The sequence below is a fragment of the Euleptes europaea genome, chromosome 7, assembly GCF_029931775.1.
Source record: "Euleptes europaea isolate rEulEur1 chromosome 7, rEulEur1.hap1, whole genome shotgun sequence".
NCBI lineage: Eukaryota > Metazoa > Chordata > Lepidosauria > Squamata > Sphaerodactylidae > Euleptes > Euleptes europaea.
This window is the reverse complement of record NC_079318.1, coordinates 43,892,537-43,905,464: the sequence shown is the minus strand read 5'-3', so window position 1 is coordinate 43,905,464 and position 12,928 is coordinate 43,892,537. Positions and strand designations below refer to the sequence as shown.

The 12,928-nt window shown below is 43.8% G+C and overlaps 1 protein-coding gene across 1 annotated transcript in view; it reads left to right on the top strand.

Moving 5' to 3' along the window:
• Positions 1-12,928, top strand: part of CAPN13 (calpain 13) — a 117,399-nt gene that overhangs the window by 43,153 nt on the left and 61,318 nt on the right. The window contains exons 9-11 of the mRNA XM_056853364.1: positions 3,229-3,303; positions 3,678-3,835; positions 5,814-5,959. Coding sequence (XP_056709342.1) covers positions 3,229-3,303; positions 3,678-3,835; positions 5,814-5,959 — 379 coding nt within the window. The remainder of the gene's footprint in view (positions 1-3,228; positions 3,304-3,677; positions 3,836-5,813; positions 5,960-12,928) is intronic.

The following is a 12,928-nucleotide window of genomic DNA, read 5'->3' as shown; positions in this document are numbered from 1 at the left end:
GGTTTCAGGTAGCCGGCTCAAGGTTGACTCTGCCTTCCATCCTTCCAAGGTTGGTAAAATGAGTACCCACCTTGCTGGGGGTAAAGGGAAGATGACTGGGGAAGGCACTGGCAAACCACCCTGTAAACAAAGTCTGCCTAGTAAACATCTGCATGTGACGTCACCCCATTGGTCAGGAATGACCCCGTGCTTGTACAGGGGACCTTTACCTTAAGTTCACCCCACACCTCCATAGAGACAAAGTGTATCACATTGTATCTCTATGAAGGCACCGGGCAAACTTTCCCACCCACCGTTTAAAGCCCAGCTTCTCCATTCAGATACATTGCAAACATCACATTAAAGAGTCTGAACACAGCCACTTTGCTAATGCATTTGAATGGAGAAGGATGGGGTGACCCCTTCCAGACCCCATAACTCTGGACCCCCTGACCCAGTCTTTACCAAACTTGGGAGTTCTTGCAAGGAGAAGTCGGAAAATATGGGACCTCTACCTATAGAAATGCCCCCACAAGAACTGTGGAAAACCGGATATTCGGGAATGGCAAATTTCTGCTTTGCCAACCTCCTGGATTTTGTGGACTCAGTAAACCCGAACTAAAAAATTTACCGAATTTGCATTTATTCAGTATTTTTCCAGTTTGGTTTTTACCAAATCAACAGCCCTTGCTCTTCTGGCTCTATTGATTCATTAGCTCATGCCCTGTTGGAATGCTATTTTTATGAGGAACTTCAATCACATTATATCTCTCCCCTTTTAACATATAAATCTAATGCCTCAGTGTCTAACATAATGCCTTTTTTATTAAGTGACAGGGATCCCAAGGTTACATTGTCAGTGGCAAGATTTGTTTCAGTCCTTATATGGCTCAAACATTAGATATATGCTGCTCAAGATCAATGGATCATAGGGCAATCAAATACAAATACTTGATATAACATGGAACTGGTAAGAGAAAAAGAGAGAGAGCAAAAGATTTTATGAGAGCAGGACTCTGTAGATTGGTTCCAAGGGCCTGTTTTGGATACTGTGATTTCTTCTTTTTGTAAAGCAGAACATTCTTTCCTCATACCTCACAAATACTCACTGGAAACAGTATGAGCACAGCCCAGAAAATTAAGTACTTTTTGCCCTATTGATTTCATCATGCTTCATTTTCCAACTGAAATCAGTAAGAACTAAAAGGGCTTAACTGTAGTTGGAATGTACTCCATGATTTTGCTCTGGCTGTCTATGTAGAAACTGGAGAACTAATAATTCATTCAAAATGAGTTGGATCTAATAACTCAGTTAAGCTAAGCTTTCTCCTAGTAGATGCAGCCTTCCTTCATTCCTTTTTCCATTGGAGGAAGGCTCTTCTCTTAGAGGAATGGAGTCACTGGATTCAGCCCTATGCTTCTGATAGAAAAGTGAATAAGAGATCTCATAATACTGAGACTTGTTTAGATGGCCATATTTGTTTCCTCTGGTACCACTAATATACTGCCTCTGTTGAACAGCCTCTGGTAGATAATGTCTGGCCAGGAATGGAATGAGCAACAAAGATGTGTCTAAAGCACAGCTAAAAGCTATTGTACTTCTTTCCCCCCCAAAAAAAACATGGGGGGGGGGAAGTCCCAGTTGCAATTAAAATTTTGGTGAAGCAAGCTTAAATGTAAACAAAATAGATCAATACAATTATTGATCCACATTCTGTTAATGTTATGCAGACAATTATCAGTTCATTATAAAACTGCTGGCTGGGAATGCAGCAAGTTAGCTAATGCGATGCCAGTGCAGAAGGATTGCTGAGAGGTAACATGAGCACTGAGGGCCAAACTAGACGAGATGTTTGAAATCCATGAATGGATCACCCATTTCTCTAAACTTCTACAAATATCAGTCATGGAGGGCACTATTTGGCTTTTTCCTCTCATCCTGGGCAAATAGAATCTCCAGGTATCCAATTACATCAAATCAGAAACCTTTATTAGACATTTGGTACAAATTGCATAACCACCACAGAACATCAAGAAATGACACAAAATAATGATCATAAAGTTTAAAGAAGGAGAAAAAGGTAAATTATCCAAAGCTATTGACAATCAATTGCTGGAACCTCAAGACAGCTAGGAGGCACCTAGCTACTTGATTAGTGATATGAAGGTTCCTGTCAGATATAAGGCATAAAACTAAGCACTTGTCAGAGTGGCTTTTAAACTTGTGTAAAAGAGGGCCAATTAAAGAGTTCCTAAATTAAGTATGGAGCCCTGTGGCACAGAGTGGTAAGCTGCAGTACTGCAGTCTAAGCTCAGCTCACGACCTGAGTTCGATCCCGACGGAAGTTGGTTTCAGGTAGCCGGCTCAAGGTTGACTCTGCCTTCCATCCTTCCAAGGTTGGTAAAATGAGTACCCAGCTTGCTGGGGGTAAAGGGAAGATGACTGGGGAAGGCACTGGTAAACCACCCAGTAAACAAAGTCTGCCTAGTAAACGTCGGGATGTAACGTCACCCCATGGGTCAGGAATGACCTGGTGCTTGCACAGGGGACCTTTACCTTTTTAATCTCAGTATAAAAAGTACAATGAACCTAAACATGAGATAAAAATTTAGGAGCTCCCGCTCTACACAGGCAAAATCTTTCCAGAAGAGTTCTCAAGAATCTGCCGTAAAGGACTGCTGAAGGCAAAACATTGAAACTTGTAAGCATAAAAACTCGGCAGATTTGTGGAGATTTGAAGTGCAAGAAATAAGCAGCTGGATCCCCACAATTAGACACTATTCTAGGGATGAGTTAATTTCCTATGCCCATCCAATGAGAGAGCCAGCATGGTATAGTGGTTAAGTATAGGTATAGTGGTTAAGAGAGGTGGTTTGCAATGGTGGACTCTAATCTGGAGAACCGAGTTTGATTCCCCACTCCTCCACATGAGTAGCAGACACTAATCGGGTGAACTGGGTTGGTTTCCCCACTCCTCCACCTGAAACCAGCTGGGTGACCTTGGGCTAGTCACAGCTCTCTTAGAGCTCTCTCAAACCACCTCTGCTTCTCACTTGCCTTGAAATCCCCTTGCTGGGGTCACCATAAGTTGGCTGTGTCTTAATGGCACTTTATATACTCACATTTCTGTTTTTAAACTGGCCTGGATAGCTACTCCATGAGTACAAGACTAAGGTATAAATGATCTAGATAACTAAATAGATGGTCTTCATCCTTCATGCTATGAATTGTTTTGTCCTGTTTTACAGTTCAATGGAGTGGAATGAAATTCCCATCGAATATAAGAACTCCCTCCATCGGATCAGTAATGATGGTGAATTTTGGTATGAATTTTATTTTTTTAATGCGATGGATTTAAGATTCCCACACTAAGAACATGTTTTTGCAATGGTTAACTGTTGAGGGTCCTGCAGTATGACCACAAAGCCCTTGTGTCCAGTATGTCCACAAAGCCTCTTCTAAGAAAAGCACATGGGCTCTTGGCCCCTTTAATTAATTTTCTTTGAATTCTGCAGTTTCACCTTTTCTTTTCTACTGTTTAAACTTGTATGGTATTGTAGGGCTACTGGTGGTCTTGCTAGTGTAGATTGTGGTCTTGGTGGGATAGGGGGATTCCCTCAAAATTCAGGTGAATTCTAGATGTGACCACAGACACAAGCTTAAATGAATGTGAATGAAATGTTTTATCTTTTACTAGGTTATCATATCAAGATTTCATTGCCAACTTTTCCTACGTGTGTATCTGCAATGATGTGCCAACATTTCTGGACTATGAAGAGTATGGCAATGCAGCATGGTCCTTGGATATGCATGTCGGCCAATGGCCCCATGGATTCTCTGCAAGAGGAACCTCTGGTAATGCTGTAAAGGCTACAAGTACCCCAGCTCTCCACTTATGTTTCCCCCAAATCTTCAACCAACATATTACAAAGCAACAAGGCTTAACTGGAAAAATAACATTTAAAATATGCTTTTCTTTTCCTTCATTGTATTGTAGTTTAATATGCTCCACATATTATGCACAATACAAGCAGCAAGGGCTGATGGGTTAGTTTACTAGTTTGTTTATTTATTTTCACATATAGTCTGCCTTTCTCACTGGGACACAAGGCGGATTACAAGGATGATAGAACTATTCAGTCAATCAGTAAACTGATTACAAAATACGACAACATTCGTATAACTTTGGAATCTAATAGCAAAGATTCCTAGTAAAACAGAGTTATTCAGTCAATCAGCAAGTGGACTATAAAATATGATATCATGTGAGTCTATGCAAAAATTCCTATTGAAACAACATAATGCAGTGGGGCTGGGAGTGAAGAACTGGAAAGGGAGGAACACACTATCTTTAATAGAGGTCACCACCCGAGCTGGTCCATTACACCACAGCTTTACTCCCTCTACAAGAATGGCCTCCCAAACAATTCTGTTTTGCACATTTTGTGAAATTATAGAAGTTTGGGACCTTCCTGAAAGCCTCCAGCAGACCATGCCATAATGTGGGTGCCACCACAGAAAACGCCCATGAATGGGCAGTTGCCTGTTTTACCTGTTTGCAGGGTTGCACCTTCAGAAAGCTTTGCTCTGATGAGCAGTGGAACATAACAGGAGAGACGGTTCTGCAGATACATGGGTCCAATGCCATGATGGACTTTGTAGGTGATAGTTAGAGCCTTGAATTGACCCTAGAGCCTGACTGGAAACCAATGGAAAATATCCACAGTGGGAGTGATATGCAGATTCCACTTATCTCCCAATAGTAGCTGGGCCACAGCATTCTAAGCCCACTGGAGTTTCTGAGGCGTCTTTCAGAACACACCAGTGCATCCCTTTCTTCCATCACCACCTTACAGAGCTATTGGTGCAACATAGGAATCTGTATCTGGTAGGGAGGTAGTCAGGCTAAAGTACACTCCTATGCAGATCTACACCCTTCTAAATCCATTGAAGTCAATGGGTTTAGAACAGGGGTGTCAAACTCATTTGTTACAAGGGCCAGATATGACATAAATGTCACTCAGTTGGGCCGGGCCATGCCTCTCCAGCCCAGATCAGGACTGGAGGGGGTGGCTGCCTCAGCTGGCTTGTGGGCCAGATAAGAGCTTATGGTTGACATCCCTGGTTTAGAATGGGCAACTCTGTTTAGGATTCCATCGTACTGTTTATTGGCTTGCTTTTTTCACAGAATCATGCATGTGAAAGAACCAAGTGGTGTGTGTGAGAGAGAGCCAGTGTGGTGTAGTGGTTAAGAGCGGTGGTTTGGAGCGGTGGAGTCTGATCTGGAGAACCGGGTTTGATTCCCCACTCCTCCTCAAGAGTGATGGATGCTAACCTGGTGAACCCGTTTGGTTTCCCCACTCCTCCACATGAGGCCAGCTGGGTGACCTTGGGCTAGTCACAGCTCTCTCAGCCCCACCTACCTCACAGGGTGTTTGTTGTGGGGAGGGGAAAGGAAGGCGATTGTCAGCTGGTTTGATTCTCTCTTAAGTGGGAGAGAAAGTCGGCATATAAAAGCCAACTCTTCTTCTTATCTAAGCTAGGTTTTTTCTATAGGTTGTATCCAGTGTTTGCTTCCAGCCATCTGAGGGATGATTTTCACCTATTTCCCCTTCCTATTGCAAACCCTATCCATCATGCGCAAGCACTCTTCCTAGGGGTTTCTCTGAACCTTGGGGGTAACATTTCAGGGAGAGGGGTGAGAACAGCTGTAGTGGGAAGGGGAGATGCAAAAATTCCATTCTGAAATCAGAATTTAACTCATGGTTTATTGAATACAGCATATGGATTTAAGTTGTTACATGTGTGTCATTAATGTTGGTTCTCACAACAGGTATCTTTTTAAGAACAGCTCAGTATTCCATCCAGGTGCCAGAGCCTGATCTGAAAATCGATAACGTTGTGGTATCACTGATGCAAAAGCCTCCAAATAATGCAAACAATTCACAGTTACAGCCGATTGGCTTCCGGATATTGAGGGTAAGTAACTCCAGATCGAAGTTTTAATTGAATTTACTTTCTCACCAGTAAAATGTTTGCACATCCCTCTCATCTTTCCTTCATTCCCTTCCTATCCCTTACAAATATAAGAAAGCTTACCATATATATTTAAGATTCAGAGAACTCAGGAGTACTGTTGTTTGCCCTTTCCACTATGGAGAAGCTTACTCCACAAGATAGGGCCCTAGAGTGAAGCTTCAGGAAGGGGGATATCTCCTCTGTTGAGGGAAGTTCTAGAAGCCAGCTTCACTCTAATACATTTGATTGTACCTGCTGGGCAGTGTACAATCTCTCCATAGTTAATCTGGCTGCGGGCTGTGGCTCTCTGTTGGTTTGATCCAAAGCATGCCAAAGATGGGCTAGGAGCACATGGGGGGCGGGAACAGGGCAGCTGGAAAAATTTCAAGCAACAGCTTCTTTGCAATATGGACTCGGTCGCTGTTTAACTCCCTCCCCCCATCATCCCCAAACTCGTGCTGGTAGTCAAATTTGAATCAACATTTCATAACTTTCTCTAATAGCTCAGGAAATCTGCCAGCTTTAATTCTCTCATTTGAGAGGTGGTGTGATGTAGTAGTTAGAGTGTCGGACCACAACCTGTGACCACTGGGTTTGAATCTCTCACTCAATTTATGATGATTGCAGTCAAATCCCTTACTCAGCCATGGAAGCCTGCCAGGTGACCTTGGGTTCATCAACATTTCTCAGGCTAACCGACCCTCACAAAGTTGCTGTGAGGGTTAAGTGGAGGAGAGGGGAATGACATGAAAAGCTGCTTTGGGTCCCCAATCAGGGAGAAAAGTGGGATATAAATTTTAAAAATAAGCATTTTGTTGTGGTGGTTGTTTTTCACTGCACTAACACAGACACCAGTGCCTTCATGTTGTTCTGCCTCTACTGAGCTGAGGATCAGGCACAAGACAGCCAAGAAGGAATTTACATAGTGTGTGTGTCTGTGTCTCTGTGTGTGTAAAGTGCCGTCGAGTTGCAGCCGACGTTTGGTGACCCCAGCAAGGGGCTTTCAAGCAGAGGTGGTTTGCCTTTGCCTTCTTCTGCAGAGTCTACCTTGGAGGTTTCCCTTCCAAGTACTGACCATGCTGAGCTTCCGAGATCTGTCAAGGTCGGGCTGTACCTTGCTGCCTTCCCTCCCAGTTAAGTTCATGGGTCACCAGATATATTTACATTAGAAGTTGAAGCCTCTGTGATCGGCATTATCAATGGTCTGCTAGGAGAAAGTAACAGGAGTAGAACAACAGCAACAACAAGACAGTGTTACCAGTAGGGTTGCCAACTTTCAGGTAGGGCCTGGCGATCTCCTGGAATTAGAATTCATCTCCAGGTGACAAAGATCAGTTCACATGGAGAAAATGCCTGCATTGGAGGCTGGAATCCATGGAATTATACCCCACTGAAGTCCCACTCCGCCCCAAACCCCTCCCTCCCAGGCTACTGGTAACCCTAGTTACCAATAGATGGTGGTGGTGGAGGAGAAAGAGGAAGAAGAAGGCCAGTATGATGTAGTGGTTAGAGTGGCATTGGAAAGACCCAAATGCAAATTCTGAAGTGTCCTGAAGCTCCCTGGCACAGTAATTTAGTCTAACTCAATCTCACAGGTCTTTTGTAAGAATAAAATGGAGCAGTAACTCTCTTATTGCTGAGTTCCTTGGAGGGAAGGTTAGAAATGGGAAAAGAGGGCTTTGATAAAAGAGCTTGGAAAGTAGGGACACCTGGATCTTAAAGAAGAAAAGAGATATGAAACAATCATTTTCAGGCCCATAACCAAGTCTTCATTCCCAGGGCTACATCTGTCTGGCCATGGAAGCATAGTATTCAAATCTGTCTTCACATGGGGGACAGTGGTTTTCTCGGAAGCAACAGGAAACAGAACATTCTAAATATTTACTGAGTTTTTATATGCAGTGGAGAAAGAACAAAGTCTGCCTTTGTTCTGTGGTGTGAATATTGACATCCCTAGTGTTAATGTAAATGTTGACCCAGTAGTCAAATGACATTTTAATCAGCATTCACTGTTTGATTATTGTTATATATTCATTCAAGCTCCAATCTAACATTAGGTCACTATTTTGAAAGGCAATTATTTTCTGAAATTTATATGACAAGTTCTCTTTAAAGATATTTTTTATACAAAAAACATTTCAGCATTTCCATCGAGAAAGCATCCTAATAAAGTAGGCAAATAAATATGAAAACTATAGATTTGACATTTCTGTAAAGCACTCAAATGGGAGACTATCAATGAACGTTGGGTGGATTTTAGAAAAACTAACAGTAGCCCTGGCTGATATACATTAAAACCACACACATTTACAATAGTCCCAGACAAGCAAGGGAGGCCTATATGCAGAGTCAGACCTTCCTAAGTTCTGCCCCCAAATCTGCAGGAATTCCCCAGCCCAGAGTTGGCAACCCTGTAATGCTGCTGTTTTTAAACTGAATTATTCCACAGAAACCAGTTTGATGATGGAAATGTCCCTTAAGAGTAAAGCTTAGTTCTTAGCCTTTCATGGTGGTGCTGTAATACCTCTTACAGAATAACTCTTCCTGAAAATTTTCCATCTTCAGTGTTTTTCACATTGCAGTTTAGCAGGGGTGGGTTTTTTCTTTCTTTCTTCTGTTTCTCCCATTGCTGTCAGGTCAAATAGCAAATTGTGCCCTTTGGGCATGAATGGCCTTGTATTCCAAGTATATTACCCTGCCAGGCCTGCTCTGTTCCAGGACAGTTGTAGCATAATGCAGTAGCACAGTATATTTATGGAGACCTAATACAGTAGTTTCCAGATTTCTCAATTTAATGATATGTTGGAAATAGGGCTGTCGATTTGGTTCGTCTCGAACGGAAAAACAGCCGAATTTCCCCTGATGCAGCTGTTTTCTGTTCGGATGGAACCAAATTCAAAAAAAGGTGGGAAAACGACGAGCCGAATTTGGCGAGTTCGGGGTGTGCCGAATAAATTTGGCAAATTTGGGGGCTCAGAATCAGCAGCATAACCGTCAGTTAGTAAGCAGCATTCTCCCACGGCCAATGGTGGCCAAGATGGGTCTTCTCCTGGCCAATCAGAGCAGGGATTCTCACTTTTGAAATGGCCAGGAGAAGAGTCTAAAAACTCCCGTCCCTCCCCTCCCCTCCCGTCCCGACTGTATTCATTGCCTTCCAATTTGGTGGCGGTGCTGCTGAGAGATCCGATTCCTGACTGGGCCAAGCTGCTGGTGCTTACCGAATAGGATTGGATTTACTTCTCCTCCGTGCTCCTGCTGGAAGACATCCACACAGTTTGATTTTGGGTTTTTTTCTCTATACCTTTTGTCCTGTGTGTGTGTGGGGGGAAGCAGAGTCTGTGTGTGGGGGGGAGCAGTTTCTGTGGGTGGGGGGAAGCCAAAGGGGGCTTTCGCCCATTCTGCTGAGGGGTGTGTGCCTGCTCGCCTCTGCGGGAGTTTGTGTTCTGCTTTTAAAGTTTTAAAGTTCAAAGTTGAGTCTGTGCAGTGGCTAGCGAGTCTCTCTTCGCTCGGCACCTAGGCTGTGCCTCCTCCTTCTTGGTTTTTTTCCCATTTGGGGTTGAGCCAAGCCATACTGGTTTGAGGAGGGGGGCTTCGCCTGTTCTGCAGAGAGTGTGTGCCCGCTCGCCTCTGCGGGAGAATGTGTTCTGCTTTTAAAGTTTTGAAGTTTAAAGTTTTGTCTGTGCGGCGGCTAGCGAGTCTCTCTCCGCTTGGCACCCGCGCCTCCTCCTTCTTGTTTTTTTTTCCTGTTTGGGGTTGAGCCGAGCCATACTGGTTTGAGGGGGGGCTTTCGCCCATTCTGCCTGGGTGTGTGTGTGCCCGCTCCCCTCTGCAGGAGTGTGTGTTGTGCTCTGCTTTTGTTTTTTTGCCCATAGCCTGGGGTTGAGTGCGACAGTGCAGCTTGCGTGAGTCTCTCCCCGGTGCCGCTCGGCACCCACACCTCCTCCTCCTTGGTTTTTTTCCCATTTGGGGCCGAGTCGTACTGGTTTCAGAGGGGGGGATCTTTATGGCTTTATTCCAATGAGGGAATGGAATAAAGATGCACATTAAGGATGGGGGGACCCCTTCCAGGCTTCATAATTTCGGACCCCGTGACCCAAACTTCACAAAACTTGGGGGTTCTTGCAAGAATGGACCCCTCAAGCTACGCTGAAATTTTGGGACCTCTACCTCCAAAAATGCCCCGCCACGGAGCCGCAGAAAGCTGCAACTGTGCTTTATGGCTTTATTCCAATGAGGGAATGGAATAAAGATGCACATTAAGGATGGGGAGACCCCTTCCGGGCCCCATAACTCTGGACCCCCTGCCCCAATCATCACCAAACTTGGGGGTTCTTGCAAAAAGGGTCCCCTCAAGCTACGCTGAAAGTTTGGGATTTCTACCTCCAAACATGCCCCCCCGGAGCCACAGAAAGCCGCAAATGTGTTTGTAATGGCTTTATTGCAATGGGCAGATGGGGGGCCCACTTCCGGGCCCCATAATTCGGGACCCCCTGCCCCAATCGTCACAAAACCTGGGGGTTCTTGCAAGAAGGGTCCCCTCAAGCTACGCTGAAAGTTTGGGACCTCTACCTCCAAACATGCCCCCCCCGGAGCCGCGGAAAAGCACGAATGTGTTTTTAATGGCTTTAAACTGCCGAATTTCCCCCCGAACTCTGAATCTCGAGCCGAATTCCATGGATCCGAATTGGGGGAGTTCGGACTTCGGCATTTCCCGAATCAAAATGGGCCGAATTTTGCTGAATCCGAATTTTACCGAACTATTTTTTTCAACAGCCCTAGTTGGAAAATAGGAAAGATGGTATCTATTCCCCCCCAAAAAACATCATCAACAATGTGATTTTACATACTGACATAATTCCTTCTCCTATACCATATGATCAAAGGCACAAACCATCAGTTACCTCATGGATCCCATCAGAGAATGCCCAGCAACACTGTTGAAGCAAAACAGTCAAGGTTGTGTTGGTGACTGCAGTGGAGACCACCCACATAAAGTACCTTAAGTTCTATAGTAGAAGAAAGGCAGGATATAAAGTAATGAAATAATATATTGGCATGGTTGCCTACCTCCAGGTGCAGGATGGAGATCTCCTGCTATTACAACTGATCTCCGGCCGATGGAGATTAGTTCACCTGGAGAAAATGGCCACTTTGGTAATTGGACTGTATGGCATTGAAGTCCCACCCCTCCCCAAACACCACCCTCCTCAGGCTCCAACCCCAAAATCTCCAAGTATTTCCCAACCTGGAGCGGGCAACCCTATATATTGGGTGGGTAGGCCAAGCATCAGCACAGATACACAGGTCCTGTAGAGTTTGTGGCGTTCAAGAGTACTCTTTGAGCCCATGGAAAAAGGAGAACCATGTATTACCATCTTGTGCTCCTTGAAGGAAGGGCAGGATAAAAATATGATAGATTATTTATTTAGATACTTTTAACCTGCTTTTTGCCATAAGGTATGGACCCAAAGTAGCTTACAATGCACAAAACACACACACACACACACAAATCAGATTTCACAAATATGCAAGGGCTGCCATGTGCCTGCTTCCCCACCAGCACTTCAGCAGCCAGAGGGAGAAAGAAAAGTTTTTTTTCATGGCCACTGGAAACAGCATGACATCAGTTCTAGGAAAATCTGGAAGTGACACCACACCTCTCTTGGAACTGACAAATTTTTTTTTTAGAGAGGACTGATTTCATTTTCAGGGGAAACCCAGAAGTGATGTCAGGCCTCTCTAGGAATCACCCAAAACACTATGGTTTTACCACAGAGTTTCAGGTAATTCCCAGAGAGTCGAGACATCACTTCCAGGTTTTCTCAGAAGTGACATCAAATTATTGCTGATGCCCCCCCCCCACAGTGTTCTTGCCTCAGCCACTCTCCTGCTACTTGCCAACAATTACAATTGCTACTTGTCATCAACAAACTAGTTCATAAGGCATAGCAGGTAGTAGCAACTCTGCTCTTGATGAAACAGCCTCTCATCGGTCAGGTAGGCAGGCACTCACTCACTTCCTTGCAATATCTAAATTCCACACTCCCTACCAAAACATTTTCATATATGTCCCCAATTTTGTCACAACTTTGAATTCAAATACTGAAATTCTGAAAAATGCTCAATGTATGGAATGCTTCTGTTTGATTCTACTTCTGGCTTGTTCACCATTTTCAGAATGCCAGATGAGTTGCTTCCAAAATCTGAGGGAGCTTTGGCAGTGGCTTTTGACACAGTGGAAAGATGTATAGTTAGAAAACAGGTTTTTACATCTTGACATGAAAGTACAAATCTCCTGAGCGAAGTGTTATCACAGTGCTGGGGAGGGGGGTGGTATATTAAACCCTGCTGTGAGATTCTAGTCATAAGGAAGAATGACAAGAAAATTAACAAACTTGCATGGAGTAAACAGGAAATGTTATCTGATACAAGAGAGTTATAATTAGGACTAAAATAATTAATTGAGTAATCAATATGGTTAATTTATTCATTACGCACAGATTTAAAATGTGGGTTTTTAATTAGATTTTAACTGGACTATCCCCTGGAAGGGTGCTTAGCGCTAATGGCATGCTTGTAAATGTTGCTTGACTGGATTCTCAGGAGCATTTTCGAACAGATTTAAGAAGTTATTTACCACTGCTAGAGTCCCTGCTACATTAGAGTTCACCTTTACCAATGAGGAAAACAGTAACTTTTAAAAAGTGTATGGTCCAATCAAGAATCCATGCCAAAGAATCACAGTAGGTCATAGGAATGGGCTAAAGAACCAATGGAGGCATGAATTTATTTATATCCCGTTGCCATTTCTTCTCCCCTTCCTCCTTCTATTCTGTTATCTCTCCCACTGCCAAAAGTTTTGATTATAAGTACCTTTGAACAGGGTTTTGGCTCCTATACTGAAGGTACTATCTATATAAATAAATTTTA